The sequence below is a fragment of the Cynocephalus volans genome, chromosome 6 (genome assembly GCF_027409185.1).
Source record: "Cynocephalus volans isolate mCynVol1 chromosome 6, mCynVol1.pri, whole genome shotgun sequence".
Taxonomy (NCBI): Eukaryota; Metazoa; Chordata; class Mammalia; order Dermoptera; family Cynocephalidae; genus Cynocephalus; species Cynocephalus volans.
The window spans coordinates 90,338,873-90,365,946 of record NC_084465.1 but is presented as its reverse complement, the minus strand read 5'-3'; the positions used below and the strand labels follow the sequence as shown (position 1 = coordinate 90,365,946).

The 27,074-nt window shown below is 42.8% G+C and overlaps 1 protein-coding gene across 1 annotated transcript in view; it reads left to right on the top strand.

The window, feature by feature from the left end:
- Window positions 1-27,074, top strand: part of JAZF1 (JAZF zinc finger 1) — a 333,199-nt gene that overhangs the window by 301,205 nt on the left and 4,920 nt on the right. Inside the window, exon 4 of the mRNA XM_063100833.1 lies at window positions 16,712-16,881. Coding sequence (XP_062956903.1) covers window positions 16,712-16,881 — 170 coding nt within the window. The remainder of the gene's footprint in view (window positions 1-16,711; window positions 16,882-27,074) is intronic.

The following is a 27,074-nucleotide window of genomic DNA, read 5'->3' as shown; positions in this document are numbered from 1 at the left end:
TGCTCTGTCTGGGAAGAGACAATTACTCTGATGCAGTAGAAACTGGTTTTTGCTGGCAGACCCTAATTATTTCTCATTTTGATCATTGCAACATTTTTCCCGATATCCATCATCCTTTCTTTCCCAGCCCTCCTTTTGAGCTTGGCATAAAAAATATTCACCCTATCTGTAGGCGTGCACCCTGTAAATATAGCACATTTTATTTCATAATTAAGAAGGAAAACACCAGACCAGTAACAAGCTCTGGCAAGTGCTTCAGCACTGCAGAGGAAAGGCATAGTGCTTCAGCAGAGAGAGTCTTCTACTTCCATCGTTTTCAGAATTCCTGTCATTAAACTTAGAGCCCTGATGGCCAAGCCACCGCTGACCTCGCATCCTCCATGGGGTAGTAACTGACTGAGCACCCAGATCCTGCACACGTACCTCCAGGCCAGAGTGTTTTCATCCCAGGTCTCCAATAGTATGAGTGAATTAATGAAAATAAGTTCAGCAACATAATCCTAAACCAGCATTTATTTTTTTCCGACAGCATTAGAAATTAGTATCATAACCCACTGTATTAGAAATGTAAACAATACCTTAGATATCTTCGTCCATTCATTTTAGGAAGATAAGTCTAACCAGATCACGTTTTACTAAGCCTTATGGATTCTTGGCCATTTCTTTCAAGTTCAGACAATGTTTAAATACTGATTAAATTGATAATAACAACCGATGCTACTATAGTATGTAACTGTGTGCCAGAAATCAATCTAAATATTTTATACATATTATGAGGTTAGCTCTAGTATTATTTCCATTTTACAGGAGAGGAAATGGAGGTACAAGGAGGCGAAATAACTGGTCTGAGCAGAGACAGAATCCTAACCCAGGCCACCTGCTCCCAAGTCCCTGCTGCTGCCCACTCACTGTATGGCCTCTGGACAGTGTGGTTTGGGTTTTGTAGTTGCGCTACTCAGGTTTAATGGAAAGGTGAAGCTTTTGTGTGTGTACCTTTGCAGGTTGTGATCCCGAACATTGTCACAGTTCCTTTCATTTTATCATACACAAAGTGTAGTATATTAAATAAGCTTAATTACTAAGTACAAAATGTGCGTATTATTTACAAATACCCGTGTTCACTGTATCGTGGAGCACACCATCCTTCTGATGTCTGGGGCTCTACCACGGGTGTCCTTCATCCCACACATACTCGCTAGGGCCTGTGCTGGGCACGGGGTACTGTGGGAGAGAAAACAAGCTCTTCCCCATGAAACTTGCCTTCTGTCGGCAATTTCCCAGGGAGCAGGGGAGAGTGATGGGGGAGAGAAATCTGCCAGCCACCTTCGTACACACCCAGACCCTCCTCTGCAATCGGCTGCAGCTTTTCCAGTGCCGGGCAGCTGTGGTTCTCGGGGTCTGGCCCAAGCACTGGCTCCAGCAGGGCTGCTCACCACTCAGTGGCATCTGCTTGCTGGCCAGCCCTTCTTTACTCAGCTGCAAGATTTGAGGCTGTGTTTGAGAGGCCATTCCATTCAGCAGCCTGACGACAGACTGGGCCAAGGGTCCAGGTGCCCTGCACAGTCGTTCTCAATTCAGCAGTAGGTCTGTGAATGACCTGTGGCCATTCCTTAGAACAGGTTCACCCACTCAGAAAACAAAGATGGACTGCCCTTGAGAATATTCCCAAAGAATGTGACTTGTGTCCTAAAGGAGACTGGATTGACAAGAACTTTCTTCATGCTTCTCATCCATTCTACACTCCCATCACTTCACATCTATGACTCTCTTCACCCTTCCGTGTGTGCCCTGCTGAAGCTGTTGAAGTTGGATTGGCAACAGCCCATCTCCCCACTTAGATTGCAGCTTCCTGGCGGGGGTGCTGGTGCATGGTACTCACTATGCTCCTGCTAGCTGACACAGCACCTTTCTCTCTCTGTTAGCCTGTTCTACATTCTATTTAAATGTCGGACACAATTGGTCATTTTTCTTCTGGATGAAATGCTGGTTCTTTTAGAAAATAGTTCTATAAACTGACATGCTGATGATCAAAAATAGCTTTAAGGTTCATTACTGTTTCACATAGTAAGAACTATATTTTACATTGAGACACAGTACACACCACACACACACACACACACCTGAAACAAAAATTTCATACACACATCTTATACTCTGATGCTTTCTATTCCACTCTGTCCTTTCATTTTATTTTTTTTAATGCCAGTCATGCGCCACTAAATTGACTTTATGATCCACTTCTAGGTGACAGTCTGTAAACACTCCCCTAGATTCTGCATTTCAAGTAGGTCCTACGAGTGGCTCATTGCTACAGCAAACCTTTATATTAAATCTCCAAGTCCTCAGCAGCAACTAGAAAGCTAAAGGAAAAGAAGTCACTTTGCCCTTCCAAAAGGTGAAATAGTGGAAGTTATGTCTGGGGGAGGGTGTCGCAGAGATCCCTGCTGTCCTGAAGAGATGTTGTCATTTCTTGTTTCTCAATTTTTCCTGAAAATATGGGATTTTTTAGACCTGGGACATGAAACAGTATATGAGTACAATAAAGACGATGGTAATTTCTTGTGCTTCTTGGGCAGTTTCTTTCCCCTCTAACCAAGACAGAGGGCTGGGAACTCAGGAACCAGAAGTCTGCTCAGCTGAGCCCTCAATGGAGAGAGATCTCCTGCCAGGGGCAACAATGAAACCAAAGCCCTGAGCCAAGGGTTTGGACTTGACACCAACACTAAGTAGGAGAGAGGACAGCACAGACGGCTGCTTTGAATCTCAAAGAGAAAAGAAGAAAAGGATGAAGAGACATGACAGTGAAGGGTAAAGGAAAAGGGGCCTTTTCTCTCTAGGTTTGTTTATTTTCATCTTTTTCTGAGAATGTGCCTATTAATTACGACATTTCTTAACATGGCTTTGTAGAATTGTTTTAAAATCTGAATTTCCAATTTTTAGAAGATGTTGATTTAAACAGCCTTGACCTTGGCCTCCAGTGAAATCACGGGCTGCGGAGTTAGGGAAACATCCTTCCCTGATGAGAGGAAAAGGAGCCAGGAGGGAAGTCACAGACTTCTCCGTGCAAACCTGGGCCCTTAGGATGCTGACAGTCACATCACGGTGGCCAGGTGGCAGTTGTGCTGTGTTTGCATACCTGGCTGTTTGTGGGGTGGAGCCTCAGTGTTCTCCTGCTGCCCCCTCTGTCAGTGGACTAGGAGAAGTGCCACTGCTTGTAACCATCCCATCCACTTGTGAGTCTCACCTCTTGGCCAAAAACTGGCATAGAGAAAGGTGACAGGGGATTGGGCTTACACGTCTCATTTGCCATTAAGTGGCAGAACCTGGATCTCAGAGATCTCACTTTTGTGTGTGTCTATACTATGTCTTCACCACTTGGACCTGGGCCTTGTACTTGGATTTCTGGCCCCTCAAATAACAATATCATGCAGTTGGAGGGTAAGAGGCCCAGTTTCTGCATGTTGCCTCTGTCGCTCATTTGTTTTTTCAACAAATACATACCGAGTGCTGTTGGGAAGTTGATGTTCGAGCAGGGAAGAAAGAAACAAAGACAAGACCACTTAGAAAGTAAGGTGTGCCGTGAGGAAGAGACCCAGGGTCAGGAGATTGTGCCTGGAGAAGGACGGGCTGCTTCAATAGGCAGATGATCAGAGCAGGCCTCTCCAGGGAGGTGACATTCAAGCCAAGACAACCTGAATGCTGAGCAGCCAACCATGAGAAAAGCTGGGAGAAGAGTGTCCAAGGAGAGGGAACCACAAGGGAAAAGGCCCCAGAGGGGGACAAGCTCAGTGTTTTGTAGACACATGGCCTCTAATTCAGAATGGCGAGAGCAGTGTTACCAAAGCGACCCCAGCGTGGCACAGACAGGGAGACACAAAGCATCATTAAAGAGAGGGAAAGAACGTGGCGCACTCGGGAGAGTGCGGCGCTGGGAGCATGGCGATGCTCCCGCCGCGGGTTCGGATCCTATATAGGAATGGCCGGTGCACTCACTGGCTGAGTGCCGGTCACGAAAAAGACAAAAAAAAAAAAAAGAGAGAGAGAGGGAAAGAAAATGGTGGACGGGGAGAGAGTAAAAGTAAGTGGCAGTGAGGCAGAGAAAATAAATTTAAATGCTCATTTGGAATCACGTTATAAAGCATTTGTTAGTGTTAGCATTAATTGGAAATGTCAGTAGTGAGCGTGTGATTATGACAGAAGCCTCACAGGTGGCTGGGCAGTGGCCCTGCCCTACAGCAGCCCGTGAGCAGCCCCTGCCCTCACTGCCAGCACCTGGATTTGGGTCTCAGTGTCCTCTACTGAAAGGAGAGTAGCTGACCCCAGGTCTTGGGGCAGGAGTAATCCAAGACAGGCCTGGAACTTTCAAACTTCTGTTGTGTGAGAAAGAATGATGCTTTTAAAGCAGCCAGGGAAATGAAGTTTAAAAGTCACAAAGGTAAAGATGAGACAGCAGCAGAAGTGTGGGAGGTGGGAAGCAAATGGACAGGAGGTAGCTGATCGAGCAGACTAGAAGCAGCTGGAACTTCAGCTGACAAGGGTGGGCTCAGAGCAGTGGCTTTGCCTCGAGTAATCCCAGGAAGCCTCAAGAATTAGAGCAACGTAGTGGGTACATGGTCTCTCTTTGGGGAGATGAAAATTTTCTGGAATTGACTGTGGGCCACTGTTTACCCCTGTGGTTAATCTCAGCTGGCCGGGTGGCACATCCCAGGCCTCTCGCCGCCCCAGTGCCTCGGCAGAGGCTTCGTGGCCCTGGTGCTGCCCGTGAAGCTGGATGACAAGAGCCAGCTCCTGCTGCATGTGCCGAGCACCACGCTGGCAGAGCTCACGGGGCAGACATGAAAGAACCAGCAGAATGTGGCATGTTTCTCTCTCCTAATATGCAGGGACACACGCTCTGTAGCCAAACGGCTGGATTGGAGCCCTCACTCTGCCATGGAAGAGCTTTGTGACCTCAGACAAGCAACTCTGCCTCTCTGAGTCCCCATTTGGTGTAAAATGGAGATAATCTTAGTACCCACCTGATAGGGTTGCTGTGAGGTTTAAGTGAGTTAATAGATGTATCGTGCTCAGAACTGGGCCTGGCACACAGTGACCCTATATATGTGTGTGACAGTGATGCTGTTGAGGAGGAGAAAGATGACAACAACATAGACTGTGGAATGGTGTTTATTAAGTCCAAGGAAAACAGAAATGTGAGCATAGTTCACTGCATGGCTCAGTGTCACAATAGTACAGATGTTGAACACTAATAAAACCACATATTATAATGAAATTGTTAGGAGGGGGGGAAATGCGGGAGGAGGGTTGGGAGGATGTAGAAGATCAAAATTCTTGTCCTGCATTGTAGGAAATCAACAGACATCCAAAACCAAACATCCAAAAACAGCAGTAGAGGCATGTTACTTAGAAATGGGAAGGTAAATAAGGTCAAAGACCACTTGTAAGTGGTTTCAGTGGGGAGCAGGGAGGGGCAGGAGAGGGGTCTTTTTCATTATAAGCCTCACAAATAGCTGACTTTTTACTGTGTACAATTATAACTTTGATTAAAGAGAAAAAATTTAAATTAAAAGATTGTAATGGGGAAACAATGGAAGGGCAAAGGGGGCCACCTAAAGGGACTTACACGGGCCAAGCTGTGGTGATTGGAGCATCAAAGAGTATGATAATGACTGGTAACTGATAATTAATTGAATCTGTGAAAATCAATGGGTCCAAAATGATACTAAAAATGGAGAAGTTAGTCTAAAGTGTGCCCCAAAAAGAGCTGTAAGAATGATGAAATTTTGCTATATAGAGTGGCGTTGACATAGGTGGCAGATTGTGTTCTGTAAAGCAGATTTCTGTTTAAAAAATATAGGTGTGATTTTCTCCATCTCCCTTAGGAGATAGGCAGGGAACTGTGAGTGAGCCCTGCAGTTCCAGGAAAAGTAGGAGCTGGGGCAAGAGTGGGAACGACAGCCAATGCCCTTGGTCACAAACAGATAGAAGGAGGACCCTAGAGTGGGTTGCAAGACAGGGGGTGGGAGCACCTTGTCCCCTGGGACATGCAGTCTCCAGTGGCCCTCATAATTATACCAATGGCATCAAAGTGGCAGGAAGGACTTGAGCTTTAACCCCAGGAATATAGCCTAGGAAACGCACGCTCACTTCTGCGTTTACAGTCTTGTTCTGACTGTATCCTGACCAAGAATCAGTCGGTCACTTAACTCAGACCTCCACCTTCCTCTGGCCTGAGATCAGCTCCTTTTTCTTTTAGGTCTCGCCAGCCTCTTATAACCCCAGAAAAGTCAAAGCTAAGTATGGAAATAATGAAAAAATAAATAATAGGGTAAATATAGGTTTTGTAGTCATTGTGATACTTTGTGTGATATGTCTGTTTTTAAGATAATTTAAAACCTAACTACTTAAATAGTAAAGTTGGCATAGTTTTGTTGATATCTGTAAGTTTGTAATCAACACTTAAATGTATGATCATTTAAAAAAATTATATTTTGATGTATTAGTTGTTTAGTAATATCTGAATATTTAGAAATATTTGTTAAATAGTCATAGGCCTAAAATTTAGCTTTAAACCAAGTACAAATAGTTTTAAAGTTTTCTCATTAAAAAAATTATCCTTCAGATATTAAAGATCCAAGTAACTCTGATATGGGGGAAGGTCATAAAGCATTGGGTTGCTCCTTGCTATGGGAAGCCACTGAGAGGGTTTTAAGCAGGCAGATGAAAGAATCTAATTTTTTTTAAAAGATTATGGGGGATCAAAAGTAGAGGCTGTGTCATCTTGGGTCCCCTTCTACCTCTGGAGTCTGTGAAGCATATTCATTCATTTAGCCAGTCAACAAACACATGTCCACCGGCTCCTATGTGCAGGCAGTGCCCTGGGCACTGTGAAATGATCAAAGATATTGACTGAGAGCCAGCAAATGCCAGCCCAGGGCCCAGCAATTCATTAGAAAGTGTAAAGTCCTATGGAGAGCTTACTTTTGGCTTGGAAAACCAGGTGTGATTCCATAGTTAAGGAGGAGGTGGGGGAGATGGCATTCCAAGAATGAGCTGAGGCCTAGGAACAAGGCAGTGAAGAATTTTCCAAGCATGGTGCGTGGTCCCCAGAGCCATTCATGCGTCTTCTATTATCATCACCCGTTGCCAGCTCATTTAGACTACTGTTGCTTCCGCTCCTATAAACTGGGTCAGTACCAATTACTGCTCATTTATAATAATAAATCTATAAGGAAGAAAGGCAACTCTTTGTTAATGTACTTGCCAGAATTTGACACCCCAGGAGGGTTTTAATTTGCTGTCACTGCAGTTACAACTTTTGCATGAATATTAATGATCTGCATTATGAGAAAAGTGTGGTGTATTGGGTTTCCAGAAAAGGTTGACTTAGTTTTATCTATCTGTATGTCACTGTCTTATGTTTTTGACTACAAAGAATGAGAGCTCTAAAGGTTCTGAAGCAGAGTTAGGCCATCTCCACAGAGGGGCTCGGGGAGGATGGACGGATGTGAAGTCACCCGTGTGGCAAGCACGAGCGGGACCTCAACAGAGGTGCACAGCAGCACAGGTGCATCTGTGGCAGGTGCACGCATGTGGGCAGGGGTCCCAGACTGCCTTGTTTTGTCATGTGATTCATGAAATCGACTGACTTCTTACCCCCTTTGCTGATAACCAGTAGAAGTCCCTCGGCATTCCTATGGAGGGTATTTGTCCTCATCCTGTCTTCTGGTTTTGCTCACTTCAAATACTGAAATGATCTTTTGGGGCTACCAAAAGGCACCCCATCGGCTGCTGTCCTCCCCACCTCAGGCCCCACCATGGGGATTGTGAAACTGTGGGGTATGAAAATGGAAAATTCAACCCAAGAAAGATTAGTGGCAGCCAAATTTTACATGTGACAGTGCCAGGTTAAATTACTTTTTCTTGTAGAAACTCTAACATTAGTGAATGTCATTTATAAATTGATTAATCATGCAGCACATGGAGTGAAGCACAGAGATTTTAGCCCCAGGGGGGAAGCTCTGGCTTTGGCCACAGTCTGATGGTCAGAAATCTGGGGAGGGGGCCTGCTTGGAGTGGTCCTGCCTGGTGCTAAAGCAACATGGGGATATTTGGAAAGCACCAAAGTGGTTTCCTCACCTGATTCTATCTGAATTCCCCCGAAAAAAAAGCAGGGATGTGTGGCTTTCTAGCCTATACTTGCTTCCAGTGATGGTGGCCCCAGTCCTGTGATGCTGAACATGATACTTCACACCTCACAGCAGAGTTAGAAGCCAAGGTGGTAGATACCGTGGCAGGAAGAGGGCAGAAGCCAGTGGTAGGAAGGGCTTGAGATGGAACTTCTGGGGTGCTGGCAGGGTTCTGTTTTTTTTATCTGGGTGCTCTGTCCTTAGGGGTATTCAGTTTGTCCAAATCCAACAAATAGTACATTTTCGAGTGTGCACTTCTCTATACGCATATTATTCTTCAGTAAAGTGTATTTAAAAACTTTTTAAAAAATTGATTAATCATATGTATCAGTCTGTTTTTGTGTTGCTATACAGAATACCTGAGACTGGGTAACTTATAAAGAACAGAGGTTTATTTGGCTTATGATTCTGGGACAGCTGCATCTGGTCCGGGCCTCAGGCTGCTTCTACTCATGGTGGAAAGCAGCAGGCAGCCGGCAGGTACAAGCAGATCACATGGCAAGAGGAAGCAAGAGAGAGAGAGAGAGAGAGAGAGAGAGAGAGAGAGGGGAGGTGCCAGAGTCTATTAAACAACTAGCTCTCATGGGAACTAATAGAATGAGAACTCACTCACCCCTCCTCTCCCAGGGAGAACATTAATCCATTCATGAGGGATCCGCCCCCATAACTCAAACAGCTTCCAACACTGCCACATTTGGGATCAGATTTCTACAAGTTTTGGGAGGACAACACATCCAAACTCTTATCAATCATATCTAAGACTAAGAAGAGCCTTAAAAAAACACTGTCACGGCTCTTCTTTGAAGGACTGGATGGCAGGGCCCCATCACTCAGCTATCACCAGGCACACCCTGCCACTTCTCATGCGCCCATATGCTGCACACTGTGTGTGGTTGTGAGCAACTCCACACGATGTGTGTGCATTTTTCTTCCTCCCCAGGGCGTTTCCATGGCCTTGCTTTGTCTGTTGCTTCTTTTTCACACACACACCCCTCCCCGGTACAGGGGATATTCAATGTGAAAATAAAGCAAAAGAACACAAACTTTGGAACCAAGACCCAAGTACCAGTCTCAGTGGACCTGCTTCTGGCCAGGTGACCTTGAGCACATCCCTCATGCCCCTGCACCCCAGCTTTCCCCTCTGTTAACCAGGGGAGACAAGGCTGATTAGGTGGGAAGCACCACGCTCATAGGATGTGCCCAACCTAAATGCCAAAGGCACCCCTCATCTCCTCCTGGCTCATCTGATTCTATCTGAATTCCCCTGGAATGCATGTGTGAAACAAAACTTGCCCATTCATGGGCAGCTATGATTTTTATTAAGAAAAAGAAATCCAAGTAAGCACAGGTAGGTTTAGGTATACAGAGAAGTGCCAGAATTTAGGGAGCAAATGACTTAAAGCAAAAGGAGGCCAAATTTTAAAAACAGGCATTTTGGCTATCATGCCATATACATGTTCCTCAAATCTTCATATGCTGCCCATTTGTTCACTAAAAAATAACAGGGCATGTGGGAGAACTAGAGTTGGAATAGACCCTCAAAACCATGGAACTTTGTAACCGGAGCATCAGTGAAAACAATATGCATCCTAATAAAAACAATTGCTTGGCTAAATCTCCCCTGTTGTGTTTACCCAGCATCACAGTCAGTGGCTCCTTTGTGTCTTTAAACTTTGGGGGCCCCTTTGAAATGCAGATCTTTGAAGGCAGTCTAGAGAAAGGTTTCATCAAAATTAAAAATCTGATCCAGTTGATTCTTGTTTTAAAATACAAGGGAAAATTAAGTCCGTAAAGTTGCAGGATACAAAACTAATACAAAAATCAGTAGCATTTCTGTGTATAAATAACCAAGCACCTAGTTGAATAAGAAATCAGGAAAATAATTCCACTTACAATAGCATCAAAAAAAGGTTTTTTTAAGTATAAATTTTACCAAAGAAGTGAAAGATCTGTACACTGAAAATTATAAGACATTGATGAAAGAAATTGAAGAAGACCCAAACAAGTGGAAAGATATCCCATGCTCATGAATCAGAAGAATTAATATAGTTAAAACCTACATACTATCCAAAGCAATATGCAGATTGATTCAACACAATCCCTATCAAAATCCCAATGGCATTCTTCACAGAAATAGAAAAAACAATCCTAAAACTCATATATGGAACCACAAAGGATCCTGAATAGTCAAAGCAATCCTAAGAAAGGAAAACAAAGTTGGAAGCATCACACTTCCTGGTTTAAAATTATATTACAAAACTGTAGTAATCAAAACAGCATGACACTGGCATAAAAGCATATATATATAGACCAGTGGACAGAATAAAGAGCCCAAAAATAAATCTAAATATATGAGGGGTATTCAAAAATTTCATGAAAAGATTCATATTATTTTTTAATCTTTTTCCACAAACATTTTGAAGTACCTTTGTATACGGTCAACTAATTTTTTACAGGAGCACCAAGAGGACACAATAGGGAAAGGATAGTCTCTGCAATAAATGATGCTGGGAAAACTGGGTTTGCAAATGCAAAAGAATGAAATTGGACCCTTATCTTATACCATACACAAAAATCAACTCAAAGTGGAGAAAAGACCTAAACATAAGACCTGAAACCATAAAACTCTTAGAAAAGAACATGGCGGGGGAGGGAGGCTCCTTGACTTTGGCCTTGGCAATAATTTTTTGGATATCAAACCAAAAGCTCTGGCTACAAAAACAGAAATAACGGAGACTACATCATACTAAAAACATCTGCACAGCAAAGGAAACAAAATGAAACAAAAACCTATGGATTAGGAAAAAATATTTGCAAACCATGTGTCTAAAAAGAAGTTAATATTCAAATTTTATGATGAACTTATACAACTCAATAGCAGAAAAACAAATAACCTGGTTTAAAAATGGACAAAGGACCTGAACAGACATTTCTCCAAAGAAGACAAAAATAGCCAACAGGTATATGAAAAGGTGCTCAAATCACTACTTATCAGGGAAGTGCAAATCAAAACCACGCAATGATTACATTAGGTCATGTTCAGCAGGATGTCTGTTATCAGAAAGTCAAAAGATAACAAATGTTGGCAAGGGTGTGCAGAAGAGGGGACCCTTGCACACTGTTGGTGAGCCTGTAGATTGATGCAGCCATGATGGAAATCGGGATGGAGATTCCTGAAGAAATTAAAGCAATCTCTCTTCTGGGTGTATATTTAAAGGAAATGAAATCATCTCATAAAGGTATCTACACTCCCATGTGTATTGCAGCATTACCAACAATAGCCAAGATATGGAAACAACCTAAGTGTCCATTAATGAATAAATAGATAAAGAAACTATGGAATATATGCACAATGGAATATTATCCTGCCTTAAAAAAGAATGAGATCGTGCCATTTGCCACAACATGGACGAGACTGGAGGACGTGAAATAAGCCAGACACAGAAAGAATTCTGTGATTTCACTTATATATGGAATGTAAAAGAAAAAAAGTCAAATATACAGAAATAAAACAATGGCTAAAAGATGAGGGGGAAAAATGGGGAGAAATGGGTCAGAGATACGAAGCAGATATGTAGGATGAACAAGTCTAAAGATCTAATGTGCAACATGGGTACCTATGTGGGATGAGAGATATGTTAATTTGCTTCAATATAGTAATCCTTTTACTATCTCCATGTATCCCATAACATCATGTTAAACCTTAAATATACACAAAATTTATTAATATAATTAATTAACATACGGGGAAATGTCTTTGTGGTTGGTTCTGCACAGGCAGTCTCTCCTGATGGTACTACCCAGAGCCACCACTGGGGAGTGCTTCCTGAAGCCACTTTTGCTCTGAGGAAGCCACTTCCATGGAATTTTCCTTTTGTTTGTTTGTTTTTTTGGCAGCTAGTGAGTATGGGGTTCCAAACCCTTGACTTTGATTTTACACCCTCTAACCAACTGAGGCCAGCCAGCGCTGTTTTTCTTTAACTGAGGTCTGCAGGCTTCTCTTTAGTTGTGAGAAAGCTTTCCTCTGGGCCTTTCCAGACATTAAAGTACAGGCAGGGGTGGTTGGTACATAACAGGTGTTTTTCTGTTTTGTTTTAACATTTGTGGATGGTGGGGGACACAGAACAAGAATTTCAACTCATTTCTTCCTTATCCCTCTGTCTCCTGGCATGGAGCCCAGCGTCTCCCCTTTGCGCTTATAAGACGATGCCAGACAGGACCTTAATGATTGCCCACTCTGCGTATGATGGGTGTTGGATAAGTGTCTACTGTATAAATCAATGAGCGCTTCCATTCCTGAACGCACCGTCCTTCTCCCCTAGCGTAGTCCAAGGCCTCATTTACCCCTGATCACTTCAAAGCTGACTGTGATGTGCCCATCTGACCCCTGCCTGCACTGAAGGGCTGGCCTGGAGGGCAGTGGGCTCAAAGGAGATATTAAATCTTTACACTTACTTATTAAAATATTTATTAAAGTTATTAATGCATATACTTATTAAGATTTTTATATTTATTTTATCCTCACCCTATTTACTTCTTTCCATATGGGTTTTATATGGCATTATACTAAAAACATTCTCACACACTCATACTTAGGGAGCAGTGCTCCAGATTTTTTATTGATTGGGGTGTAGGAAAAGATTGGGAGACAATTGCAAGGAGAAGCAGCCTTGCTGTCACCTGTGTTCCCTGTGTGAGTGAGTAGTTCCCTAGTAAAGATCTGGAGCCTGCTGGGAACTCGTTCACTCTGAAGTTAGTTTTGAGATAGCAGCAGATGAAGCAGAAATTGAAGATAAATGAAATTGAGGTCCATTTTTCTGTTTTGGAAAGACATGAGGACATTAATAAAGAAGAGAGGGTTGGCCCAGATGTTTTTTAGCTCTTTCTAGAGTTCTAAGATGTTTGAAAGAGCATCTGCTTTTTTTTTTTTTTTTTTTTTTGTTTTGCCTCAAACGTTTTCTGCAGGACACTGCAGTCCCTACCAGCATGTGTTCCAGTTGGGGCCACTGAGGGGATGCCAGTATCTGCATATGTGCAACTTGGGAGGCACCCCCGACCCCAACCCAGTTTCTCTGCTGCTGCAGCAGGCCCTCTGGCTGCCAGGAGAAGGAACAGCCACCCCACGTTGTTGACACTTCTGTTCAATGAAAGGGAAGCATTTTGTGTATAGTAAGACAAACAACAGGAGCTCCCCCACATGTTCCTGTGGTTTAGAAAGGCAGCCGTCCTCAAGAGAGAGCAAGGGAACAGTGGATAAGATAAAGGAACTGCTCACATGACATTTTATTTCCTTACCAAATACTCCTTTAATGCTTACCATGTTCCAGGCATGGTTCTAAGTACTTCTAAAAGCAGAAACTCAATCACTCTTTGCAGTAACTTTAAGGGGTGGGTACTATTATTAGCCCATTTTACAGATGAGGATTCTGAGGCTCAGAGAGGTGGTGTCACTTGCCTGAGGTCACTCAGCTTGTCAGTGTCAGCACCAGGACCCACACAGGTACTCAGGCCCCAGCCTGTGCTGCCAGCTTGGTCTCCGCAGCCGCACTGGAGATGGGGAGGTAGGGTGTGCTGCACTCTGCCTGTGCTGGAGAGTGCAAGGCCGTCGCAGCCTGTCCTAACATGGACTCCATCCTGCGTTTTTTCTAGCAGGGATTCCCAACCCTTTCAGAATTATCTTATTTTTATTTGATTTCACAACAGGCCTTTCTAAAAATAATATTTTATATGTAATATGTGTATGTAATTACATATAAATTACAAAAATGATATACACTGTCTTCTATTTTTTGAGCACTTATACTATGTGTCAGTTCTCCTGTGCTGGGTGTTCTATAGACACTAATTCTTTTTTATATATGTAAAATAATGTTTATTGTAAAGCTTTTTGAAACTAAAAGAAATTACAATAGAGAAAATATAATTATTATGTATTTATGGGATACAGTTATATTTTAATACATGTATAAAATGTGTGATGGTCAAATCGGGGTAGTTAGAATATTTATCATCCCCAAAATTTATCATTTATAGACACTAATTCTAATCCCTAAGTCTCAAGAAAGAGATTTGTGCACATTTCATGGAAGAGAAAGTAGGAGCCAAGAGCTCATCTTTCAGCTAATGAAAGCCAAAACAAGGACCCAGGTCTGTGCCGTGCTTCATTGTTATGGGACAGAATTGAGTAGAAACAGATCTATCTTTAACCCCATCTGAGGGAGATGACTAGTTTCACCAGATACCCAAAGGACCTTACTGTACTCCGATGACTAGGAGGGGTGGCCCAGTTTGCCTGGACAGTCCCGACTTAGGCTTGTCACCCCAACACTCCCTTTCACTCTCATAAGCGTCCCAATGTGGACCATAAGTTATGTGGTCCCCTGCCGGCCCTGCCTGTGGCTGGATGCCATGTGGTTTCCAGGCGACTGTACACAGCATCAACCCCTCAGGGTCTGGGCCCTTTTGATCCAGTGGAGTTTTGAAGTTTTATCTTCTTCTGGGCTTCATTAAGCCCTCAGTTGGTCTGAGGTTCCCCAGCCTCCCCCCTCACCCCCCAATTGTAAATGTTGCGTGGTTCTTGTTATTCAGGTTAACAAATTAGCCCAATTAGATGGGTAAATGAGTCATTCTAGCCTTCTGAAGTCCTGCTGGAGGAGCTTTGCGAAATAGCATTTATAGTTTTCTAATAAGCAATTTAAAGGACACCAGCATGTGGCATTTGTTTAAGAATAAAATGTCTTAAACAATGTCCTACTTAAAAACAGATTTCGAGAGGATAGGCTCAGAGGGATGCGAAGGAATAGTGCCTCTGTGCTGTTTTGTACGAGCATTTCCAAGCCGGCGCGCTCATATTTGGGAACTATAGCCAAGCATACCAGGGTTTACTGAAACCCACATTTCATTCCTAAGCCTCATTTTTGCCAAATTATTTTTTCTGCGCCACCCAAGATTTCCTAACAGGCTTCAAAACAGACTGCTTTGACTTCCATCTGAGTGGTAAATGGTGAAGAACCAGCAGCTGAAAGGAGGTTGAAAGAGACTCCTCAGAGGAGCCTTGAGAGAGCTGCTGGCATTGGGGGCTGGGAAGCAACGTGGGAAAAGGTGACATCCCTTAACAGCTAATTGAGGATGAGTAAGTGTTTTATCCTCACCGGGGCTCAGTTTCCTCATGTGCATCAAAGTGACAATAATCCCCACCTCATAGGGTTCCAGGAGGATTAAATGAGATAATGCATATAGTGTGGCTGAAACACAATAGGCAGTCAATAAACCTGAGGTCCCTTCCTTCCTTCCTGGATCCTTTCAACTTTTAGCCTCAGATGCTGGCATCCCTGTTCCTGGCTCAACTGGCTCTTCAAACAATCTTATTAATGCCTATTAAAATGAAGCCCAATAAAAGTGCCAATATTTGGTGTTGAGATAATTGATGTAGCAGAGTGAGCCCTGAAGCACCCTGCAGGCCCCTGTACCTCACACCTGGGGGATGAATTTCACAACTGTAATTGCTACTATATAATTCTTATTAATGTTGTGCTATAATTCCTATTTATTCCACTGGGCTTGTAAATGCATTAGGACTTGTCAACATATTATTTTACACTGTTTATGATCTGTAGAATTATGTCCTTCAGGGTTGTATTGTGCAAAAGCTCAAAATAAATGGCTTTGGGCCTCATTAAAAAAGAGCAAAAAGCAGCTGCTTGTTGAAGTGGTTCTCCAACACTGCCGTCCTGAGAAGTCAGTAAAGTAAATTTCTAACTCAATTCTTAGCAGAGTCTTTAACCTTTAGGAATAGATGAGAATCAGTCCCCTCTTCCTGCCTGAACTATGTGACCGTGGCGGGTCAGCCCTACCAGGAAATGTGTGTAGGGAAAGGTGGATGCAATTCCTAGGGACAGTGTGCAGAGAATCGCCTTGTCTTCCAGAAGCAGCCTGCATTCCGATGCTGACAGCTTGTCCTCAGAGCTCCTGGCGTTTCTGCCCCCACCCCGCTCCCTAGCTTGGTACATAACCCCCTTTTAGTTCCAAGTTTCCTCATGGTCTTTCCAGCTCAAATCTACACAGAAAAAGATTCGAAATTTATTCCACTGGAGTATGAATACCTAATAAGTAGGAAATATAATTCCCTGCAGAGATTTTTGTACTTAGGCCAATAAAGGGAACAGAATTCTATCCATTGTTTGTGGGGAGGGGTCTGTCATTGTTGGTTATTTGTGGTTTTGACCTCAGAGCCTTCCCAGGACTTTGCAAACACAAGCTGGCCTGCCATGGAATCAACTTCAGGTTCTTGCTCAGCCAGGTCTTAGCCAGGTGTTGTTGGAAAGCTCTTCCCTGGTCTCTAGGTGGGAAGGCCGGTCTCTTCTTCCCAGGGCTGTGTTTGCAGTCCCTTGGTGCCCGGATGCCCTCTCGAAAGGCACTAGGAGCTGCCATGCCGCTGCCAGTCCTTCTGTCCTGGGGGTGGCTGAGTGAACCTATGGGAGGTGGCTGCTGCTGACAGTCCTTGTACTTCTCCTCTCCCACAGGCAGTGAGTATGACGAGGAGGAGGTGGACTACGAGGAGTCGGACAGCGATGAGTCCTGGACCACAGAGAGCGCCATCAGCTCTGAAGCCATCCTCAGCTCCATGTGCATGAACGGGGGGGAAGAGAAGCCTTTTGCCTGCCCCGTCCCTGGATGTAAAAAGAGATACAAGGTAAAAGAGGTGCCACCGTGCTTGGCATAACCACGTGGAAAAAGAACAAGTTTCATGTAAGATAGCAGCTCCTTCTCAATTCTAAAGCGAGTGTATGGGCCAGGGAGAGGTGTTTCCGTCTCCTGTGCTAACTGGGCTCATGGTCCTCACACACACGTGTGCACGGGGTGCCCTCGGGAGAATGCTGGCACGTGGATCCTGGGTGTTCCCCATTCACTGACCTGTGTGGGATCTGGGGGTCAAATGAGATCTTTTGTAGGTAGACCATGTCTTTGATATTCTTCAAATTCATGTCATACTGGGGGGCCTGTCAGAATATCAAATGTGTCGACCTTATTTATTTCCCAGCACCCTCCCCAACGGATGGCTACAGGTGGCTCTCAGAAAACCGCTTTGAAGTCGTAAAAGCCCCAGCTGGCTCGCAGAGCCCTTTTGGAAAGTTGTAGGGTATTTAGCTTCCAGCCGAGGAAGGTCTTGCTCCCTTGCACCCATTGGCATGAAAGGGGATCAGGAGAAAGAGGAGCTTTGATATTTTTCTCACCAAACCCCCAACTTCAGTGTCAGCCCCTCTCTGTTGACCCATGTCTCTGAGGGCCTGACTCTGAGTGTCAGTGGACATCTGGGGGCGCTAAATTTTCTGTTAAGCAAATTCAAAGGGACAAAACAATGACCAACACTCACAGTGTTCAAGTGTGGGTCCAGAGGTCATTTGAAAAAACAAAATTGTGCTGACCGCTTAGCTCAGTTGGTTAGCACTCAGTGTTATAACACCAGGCTCAAGGGTTCAGATCCCTGTACCAGCCAGCCGTCAGAAAAACCCTCACACAAAAAAATAGAACAGCTAATACCACAGATAGTCCTTAAAGCCTGGCAGGCCCTATTCGAAGCCCTTAAAGCCTGGCAGATCCTATTCAACAACCTTATGAGGAAGGAACTATTAATATCCCCATTAAAAAAAAAATTGCAAATTTTCGCATGAGGTGTTAGCAACTCTTTAAGATCCAACTGTGTGACAAATAAAAATCAGAAACTTATCTAGTATATTTGATGATAATTCTAATTTACTCAGCTCAGTGGATTGTTTTTTTAGAAAGGCTTGAAAAATGTGATAGCATAAGCACTTCTTATATTGCTCCTTCTTAAAAGTTTCTCTGAGTACTAAAAACTTCTTACACCTGCTTCTGATAGAAAAGCATGAAACACAAATGTATCACAAAGGTAAGTGGTCCAAGGTTTCACCCACTCTTTGTACTGTTATTTTTTTTTCCCAGCAATAGTTCATTTATTTAAGTTTTTTTTTTATTGAAACATAGTTGATTATACATATTTGTGAGGTACAGAGTTGATTATCAGTACCTTTGTACAATGCGTGATGATCAAATCAGGATAATTAGAATGTTCATCGTTACGAAACGTAATCATTCCTTGTGTGCCCATTAGCCAATTTCTTACTAATCCCCCTCCTCCACCTCCAATAACCACAGTTCTGTTCCCTCCTTCTGAAAGTTCAATGTATTATTGTGATTATTTCTTTCTTTCTTTCTTTCTTTCTTTCTATGTATCTACTTTTTAGCTCACATTTATGAGTGAGGACATGTGGTATTTCTCTTTTCGTGCCTGGTTTGTTTTGCTTCACATGATTTTCTCCAATCATATGCATGCTGCTGTGAATGGCAGAATTTTGTTCTTTTTTATGGCTGAGTAGTATTCCATTTTGTATGTATACCACATTTTCCTTATCCAGTCGTCCATTAACAGACATTTAGATTGGTTCCAACTCTTGGCTATTGTAAACAGAGCTGCAGTCAACACGGGAGTGCAGGTATCCATTCAACATGGTGATTTCCATTCCTTTGGGTATACACCCAGGAGTGGGATTGATAGATCATATGGCAGTTCTATCTGAAGTTGTCGGAGATACCTCCATCCTGTTTTCCACAATGGCTGCACTAATTTACAGTCCCACAAACAGTGTAGGAGGGTTCCTGTTTGTCCTCATCCTCACCAGCATTTGTTATTCTCTGTCCTTTTGATAATATTCAGGAGTGAGATGATATCTCAGCGTGGTTTTGATTTGCATTTCCCTGATGATTAGTGATGTTGAGCATTTTTTCATATACTTGTTGGCCATTTGTATGTCTTCTTTTGAAAAATGTCTGTTTGGCTCCTTTGCCCATTTTTTAATCAGATTGGTTTTTTACTGTTAAGTTGTTTGAGTTCCTTGTATATTCTGGATATTAATTCCTTGTCAGATTTATAGTTTGCAAATATTTTCTCCTATTCTGTAGGTTGTCTTTTCACTATGTTGATTGTTTCCTGTGCAAAAGCTTTTTAGTTTGATATAATCCCATTTGTTTATTTTTTTCTTTTGTTGCCTGTGCTTTTGAAGTCTTATTCAAAAAGCCTCTGCCTAGTCTAGTCCTACATTCTGAAGTGTTCCGCCTGTATTTTCTTCTAGGAGTTTTGTAGTTTTGGGTCTTATATCCATTTTAATCCATTTTGAATTAATTCTTTAATCCATTTTGAGTTGATTTGGGTATATGGTGAAATGTACGGGTCTAGTTTCATTCTTCTACATATCCATTTCCTTTCTCCAGTGTGTTCTCTTTGTCAAAGATCAGTTGGCTGTAAGTAAATGGGTTGATTTCTGGTTATCTATTCTGTTCCATTGGTCCCTGTGTCTGTTTTTATGACCATACCATGCTGATTTTGTTACTATAGCTTTGTAGTATAGTTTCAAGTGTGGTAATGTAAGGCTTCTGGCTTTTTTTTTTTTTGCTCAGGATTGCTTTGGCTATTCAGGGTCTTTTGTTGTTCCATATGATTGTTAGGATTATTTTTTCTGTTTCTGTGGAGACTATCAGTGCTATTTTGATAGGGATAGCATTGAATCTGTAGATCGCTTTGGGCAGTATGGACATTTTCACAGAGTTAATTCTTACAATCCATGAACATGGAATGTCTTCCATCTTTTGGTATCCTCTTTAATTTCTTTCACCAGTGATTTATAGTTCTCATTGTAGAGATCTTTTACCTCCTTGGTTAAATTTATTCCTAGGTATTTTATAATTTTGATACCTATTGTAAATAGGCTTGCTTTCTTGATTTCTTTTCTGCTACTTTATTGTTGGTGTATAAAAACACTACTGTTTTTTGTGTATTGATTTTGTCCTGCAACTTAACTGAATTTGTTTATCAGCTGTAAGAGTTTTTTGGTACAATTTTAAGGTTTTCTATGTATAAGATCATGTCATCTGCAAACAGGGAAAATTTGACTTTGTCTTTTACAGTTTGGATGCCCTTTATTTCTTTCTCTTGCCAATTGCTCTGGCTAGTATTTCCGATACTATATTGAATAGGAGCAGTGATAGTGGACATCCTTGTCTTGTTCTGGTTCTCAAAGGAAAAACTTTCAGATTTTTTTTCCCCCAGCTTTCAGATTTTCCTTATCCAGGATGATGTCGGCAGTGAGTTTATCATATATGGCTTTTATTGTGTTGAGATACTTTCCTTCTGTACCTAATTTGTTGAGAGTCTTTATCATGAAGGGATGTTGAATTTTGTCAAATGTTTTTTCTGTATCTGTTGAAATAATCATATGGGTTTTGTCCTTGATTTTTTTGATGTGGTGTATCACATTTATTGATTAGCATATGTTGAACTATCCTTGCATCCCTGGGATGAATCTTTTTGTTGTGCTGCTGTATTCTGTTTGCTAATATATTCTGTTGAGGATTTTTACATCTGTGTTCATCAAGGATATTGACCTGTAGTTTTCTTTTATTGTGTCTTTGTCTGATTTTGGTATCACAGTGATGCTGGCCTCATAAAATGAGTTTGGGAAAATGGCCTCTTTCAATTTTTTGGAATAGTTTGAAAAGGATTGGTATTAATTCATCTCTGAAGTTTTGGTAGAGTTCAGCAGTGAAGCCATCTGGTCCTGGGCTTTTCTTTGTTGGGAGACTGCTGTATACTGCTTCAATCTCATTGCTCATTATTGGTCTGTTCAGGTTTTCTGTTTCTTCTTGATTCTGTCTTGGTGGTTTGTGTGTGTCCAGAAATTTATCCATTTCCTCTATATTTTCCTATTTGTTGGAGTATAGTTGTTCATAATAGTCTCTAATGATTAGTTGTAATATCTCCTTTTTCATTTCTAATTTTTGTTATCTGGGTCTTCTCCTTTTTTTAGTTAGCCTAGCTAATGGTTTGTCTATTTTAATTATCTTCTCAAAAAACCAACTTTTTGTTTCATTGATCTTTTGTGTCATCTTTTTTGGTCTCTTTCATTTAGTTCTGATCTTAATCATTTCTTTCCATCCACTAATTTGGGGATTGTTCTTATTTTTCTAATCCTTTGAGGTGTAACATTAGGTTGTTTATTTGAAGTCTTCCTACTCTTTTGATGTAAGCATTTTTTGCAGTAAACTTATAAACTTTCCTCATAGTATTGTTTTTGCAGTATCCCACAGGCTTTGGTAAGTTGTGCTTGTATTTTCATTTGATTCAAGGAATTTTTTTATTTCATGCTTTATTCTTTGACCCATTGGTCATTCTGGAGCATGTTTGATTTCTGTGTATTTGAATACTTTCCAAAGTTTTGTTTGTTGTTAATTTCTAATTTTATTCCATTGTGGTCTAAAAATATACTTGGAATGATTTCAGTCTTTTTAAATTTGTTAAGACTTAATTTGTGGCCTAATATGTGGTCTGTCTAGAGAATGATCTGTGTGCTGATGAGAAGAATGTTTATTCTGCAGTTGTTGAATGAAATATTCTGTACACGTCTGTCAAGTCCATTTGGTCTAAAGTGCTGTTTAAAGCCAATATTTATTTCTCTACTAATTTTTTGTCTAGATGATCTATTCAGTGCTGAGAGTGGCATGTTAGTGTGTTGGGGTCTGTCTTTCCCCTTAGATCCAATAACAGCTGCTTTGTATATCTGGGTGCTCCAGTGTTGGATACATATGTATTTATGATTGCTTATCTTTTTGCTACATTGATCCTTTTATCATTACATAATGTCCTTCCTTCTCTCTTTTTATAGTTCTTGGTTTGAAGTCCATTTTATCTGATATAAGTATGGCAACTTCTGCTCATTTTTGGTTCCATTTGCACTGGAATGTCTTTTTCCATCCCTTCACTATTAATCTATGTATCTTTATTGGTGAAGTGAGTTTCTTGCAGGCAGCATACAGTTGGATCTCGTTTTTTTAATCCATTTACATTCAGGATTGTTATTGAAAGGTATTGCCTTGTTCCTGCATTTTTACTAATTTTTTTTATGGTTATGTTATATGTCCTTTGTTCTTTTCTTTCTCTTTTATTGTCTGTCTTTGCTGTCTGTTTTTTTTGTTTGTTTGTTTCTTTTGTAGTAATAAATTTTCTTTCTCTTTCTCATTTGTTTATCTGTTCTACTAGCAGTTTTTATTCTTTCTCATGTATTTATGATGATATACATTGCTCTTTTGAATCCAGATGTAGGATTCCTTTGAGGATTTGTGGAAGGGCCAGTCTAGTCACAGTGAATTCCTGTAGTTTTTGTTTGTCTTTATTTCTCCTTCATTTCTGACAGAAAGCTTTGCTGGATATAGCATTCTCGGTTGGCAGTTTTTCTTCTTTTAGCACTATGTCATCCCGCTCTCTCCTGGCCACTCGATCCTGCTTTCTGTTGAGAAATCTGCTGTTAGCCTGACCAGGATTCCTTTATAGATGATTTGATGCTTTTCTCTTGCTGTTTTTAAAATTCTTTGTCTTTGACTTTTGACAATTAGAAAATGTTTAGGAATCTATGAGACCTGTCTCTCCTAATACTTGGGAAGTTTGGGGGTATTATTTCATTAACTAGACTTTCAATGCCTTTTCCTTTTTCTTCCCCCTCTGATATGTGCACAATATAGATGTTTGTACCCTTAGAGTTATCAGAAAGATCTCGTAGGCTTTCTTCATTTTAAAAAAAATTTTTTTTTTTTTTTGTCTGTGTTTACTCAAAAAGCCTGTCATCTAGTTCAGAAATTCTTTTTTCCACTTGTTCTAGCCTGCTGCTATGCTATTGGTTGTATTTTTTATTTTGTTGAATGAATTCTTTAGTTCCAGATTTCTGCTTGGTTCTTTTTTATTGTTTCTGTCTCTTTCTCATATGTGTCCTGGGTTTTTGGGTTTTTTTTAACTTCATTGTTTTCTATTATTTCATCCATCACATTGAGCTTTCTTAATGTTGCCATTTGAGATTCCTCTTCAGGCAATTTACCAGTTTTCTGTTGATTGGGGTCTGATATCAGGGAATTGTAGTCTTCTTTTGGGGAATTCATGTTTCCCTGTTTTTTCATGCTTTTTGTATCTCTGCATTGATGTCTGAGCACCTGGTTGTTTAGCTGCTTCTTTTAATTTTTGGAATGGTTTTTGAGGGGAGAGACTCTTACCTGTAGAAGTGTTTTATATTGATAGGTTGGGCTTCGTAGATTTGGTTCTGAGTGAGAACAGTGGTAAGTACTGGCTCGCTCCTCACACCATTGCTGGTACAGGCAGGCCGCTGTGTCACATTGAACACTGAGCTCCCAAGGAAGGTGGCATGGATGTAGGCGGCTTGCACACCCCAAGCTCACTCTCCACTGGTGCTGGAGGGCTCACTGCATCAGGCAGACCTCTCAGGTCCTGGAGTAGGAGGGTGTGGATCCATGTGGATCCATGAGTCCCATGTGGGGGAGCAACGCAGACCCTGTGCATTGTCTTTTGGGGCAGGGCAGGGTATTGAGTTGAGCAGGGCTCTGAGCTCCTGAGGGAGAAGGATGTGGATCCAGGTGACCAGCACAAGGGACTGGCACAGCCCCTGCTCACTGTCAGCTGGGGCAGGGATGGGGCTTTAAGCTCCCAGTAAGAAGGAGGGTGTGTAACCAGGCAGCCAGCACTCTCCACCAGGGTGAGCAGGGCTGCTGATTGCAGGACTCTGAGCTCCTTTGGCTCCTATCCCAGAATGACAGCATCCAGCAGCAACCCAGGACCAAGGGGGACAGGGTTACTCTGAATGTAGTTCCCCTCTGGGAAAATACATTTGTGCGGGCTCTTAGCCATGCCACACACTGAGCTTACTGTCCTCAAGGGCCACACGGTTACCCTGCAGTCTGATTTGTAGGCATCTACGGTGGGCACACCTCCCCCCACCTCCCACTTACCTTGTTCCAGCAGTATGGGGTTTCTCCAGTCCCCACCCCAGTCCTGGTTGGAAGTCTCCTGTGTTCTTCTATGTTGCTGTCTTGAGGGTTCCAGGTCTTGGGGGGATTTCCTCACTGTTTAGCTGGATTTTGTTGTTTTATCCTAGACACTCTAAAGGTGACTGTCTATTTGTTGCTTTGGCCTTTTATTGCATTAGAGGCAAGAGCTGGCCACCTCTAGTCAGCCATCTTGCTGGGGGAAAAAACCCAAAACTCTATATAGGGTTAAGTTCTATCATGCAAAGTCCAGATGCTCTTTGTTTAAACTAAAATGAAAACCCCAGAGTGGAGATTTAAGAATTCTATCAGGGATTCTGAAGAGCTGATGAGTTGGGGTCCACGCAGGTCTCAGAATGCATATGGACGTGTGTGTGTCACAAGGCACAGAGCTAGGAGAGGAAAGAGGACCATTGAATAGTTGCCTCAGAATGCAAAGCACCCCAGGGATCGTGAGGCAGCTCTGCAGTGCAGGAAGAGAGTTTTTCTTCCTTTTTTATTTCACAGTAGAAAAAACTAGACAGAGAAGGCTGTAATTGCAGCCTGCCGGCTCGGGCTGCCAGTCTGCTCCGTGTTACCCGCACTGCTCCTCGCTTCTGCCGTCAGGCGGCCTTCTCTCAGGTGCTGCGCGCGGCCTGCGGGGGTCGTGTGCATCAGCTGTGTCAAAAGGGTGATGATCTGCACTGAAGCGGACCAAAAAAGAAGAGTAAATATAAGCTGCATCCTTTATTCTGGTCCAAAAGGGTGAGGCGTTCCCTCTCTCCCACCCCTAACTTCGTTCCTTTTCTTCTTCTTTCCTTATTCACATCCTCTTCCTCATAGTCATTTCTATTTTCTTGTCATTATTCTTTTGCTTTCATTTTTCTTGGGCTTCCAGCAATTTCCTCCTTTAGTTGTCTGTGTCTGGGTTGATGGGGGCTTTTTTGAGTATTCCCTCTCTCCATTGAAGGCCAAGAGAAAATTCAGTGAAACTTCACCATTAACTGACAGATGAAATGGGTGGCAGTTGGGGGTCCTGATTTCCATGAGGGAAAAGTGAGTTTCTTTTTCTGGGCCAGAATGCCAAGTGATGATACCCGGGACAGGAACTGCGCCTCCCACCCGAGTGCCTGAGGTGAGCGTGGTCACAGTCCCTAACGCTCCAGTTTGACTCTTCCTGCCTGGAAGTTACTGGCTAAAGGGCCGTGGTGTTCTCTCCTATAATTATTAATTACTTCATCTTATTTACTGCATGATTGTTGGCTTGGGTATGGCTGGTGAGAAGAGGGTGGTCATGAGCGGGTGTACTGTGGGGTCGGGCAGAATCCAAAGGTGCCGCCATCTTGTTTACTGCCAAGGCAAGTCAGATTTTTCTGACCCTGTTGTCAGGGAGTCTCTAACCCGTTAGTCTCTCGGGCACTGACTCAGGATCAGCTCTTCTCACCATTTTATTGGCGTTTACGGAGCTGTGAGAAGATGAGGACCCTAACTTCCCAGACCTCACACCGAGCAGGGCATGCGAGAGGGGCCAAACGGTAGAGTTAAGTTTCCACGTTTTTTCTCACGTTCATTCCTTTGTCTAGGATGCCCCCTTCCCTTTCTAGGGGAAGAAAAATAATTTTTTCCTCAACCCTCATTAGTTCTTAGTTGTAACAGATCCCTGTAACAAAAAACAGATTAACAAGAAAAAACAAACAGAAGTGTATTAACATGTATATTTGGTATATACATGGGAGACACCCAGGAAGTTAGTAGTTCTTAAAGAGGTGGCGTCTAAGTCCAGCTTATGTAGCATCTTCAACAGAGAACAGCAAGTTTTTAGGGAAGTGACAAGACAAAGGAAAAGGACTTTGAGTCTCTGGGGACAGCAACAGTGGAAGGTAAATGACGACAGATAAAGACCAGTCAGTGAAGGGTGTTAATGGAGACTCCTCTGGTACCAGCTCCAGGCCAGTAAGGTCTAGAGTTCTCTTCAGTGGTTAACTTTGCTCTCCCTGGAAGAGAGGGAAGGCAGGATGTCTTTTGTCTTTGTAGATTATGTCATTTTTAGGCAAATGGAGGGCAAAGATATTTCCTACATCTACTTCTTAATTGCTTTTGGCTCAACAAGCCGTACAGCAAAGTGGCATATTTTGGGGTGGCATATTCTGGTCTCCCACACCTTCCTCTCTCCATCAGCACCTCTCACTTGAATTTGGCTCCTTTCTCATGCACTGTTCAGATGCCACCTGCTCTGGGGGCCCTTGCCAGTCTCCCAGACTGACCCCCGCTGGGGGCCTGCAGTTCTCATCTGACCCCTGTTCATGCTGCCGGCAGAGCCCCTTCTGCAGGGCGGCACCATCCCCAACTCACCCCCATGGCCCTACGGCTCAGTCTCCTCAGCACCCAGCAGGTGTCAGAGGACAAAGGAAGAAAGGTGTGATGCCCAGGGCAGAGGGAATGTGGGCTCCCCGCTGGCCCGCGAGGCCATGTGGTGCCTGCTTCGTGCCTCTGGGTTCCTCCCAGGTGCGTTCCAGGCCAGGAGCGACCAGCCCCACCCGCCCTTGTGCTGCTCACGCTTTCTTCCAACTCCAGGCAGAAGAAAGAGGGCTCCCCCACCTTGTAATTTGAAGGGTAGAAGTGCTTTGAGGTTTTTCCCTTTGATACTTTTTGTCAGAGTGGTAAGGATTAAAGACATTTTGTAACTTTCTCTTAGGAAATGTAAAACAGAGCTGGCCGGTTAGCTCACTTGGTTAGTGCATGGTGTTAGAACACCAAGGTCAAGGGGTTTGGATCCCTGGACCGGCCAGCGGCCAAAAAACAAGATAAGGAAAACAGAACCACCCACCGCAGTCTCTCTCAGAAGGAGTCCTCTGCTGCATAGAGAACGTCGATTGCTTCAGCAGCTTACAGACTGATACGTAGGGACACAGTCATGTGGCTGTGTAGCTTGGGTTTTCCCAAGAAAGGCACTTCAGCCTTTTTCTCCCTCCCTGGATGGATCTAGATCTCCTGAACATCCATCAGAAG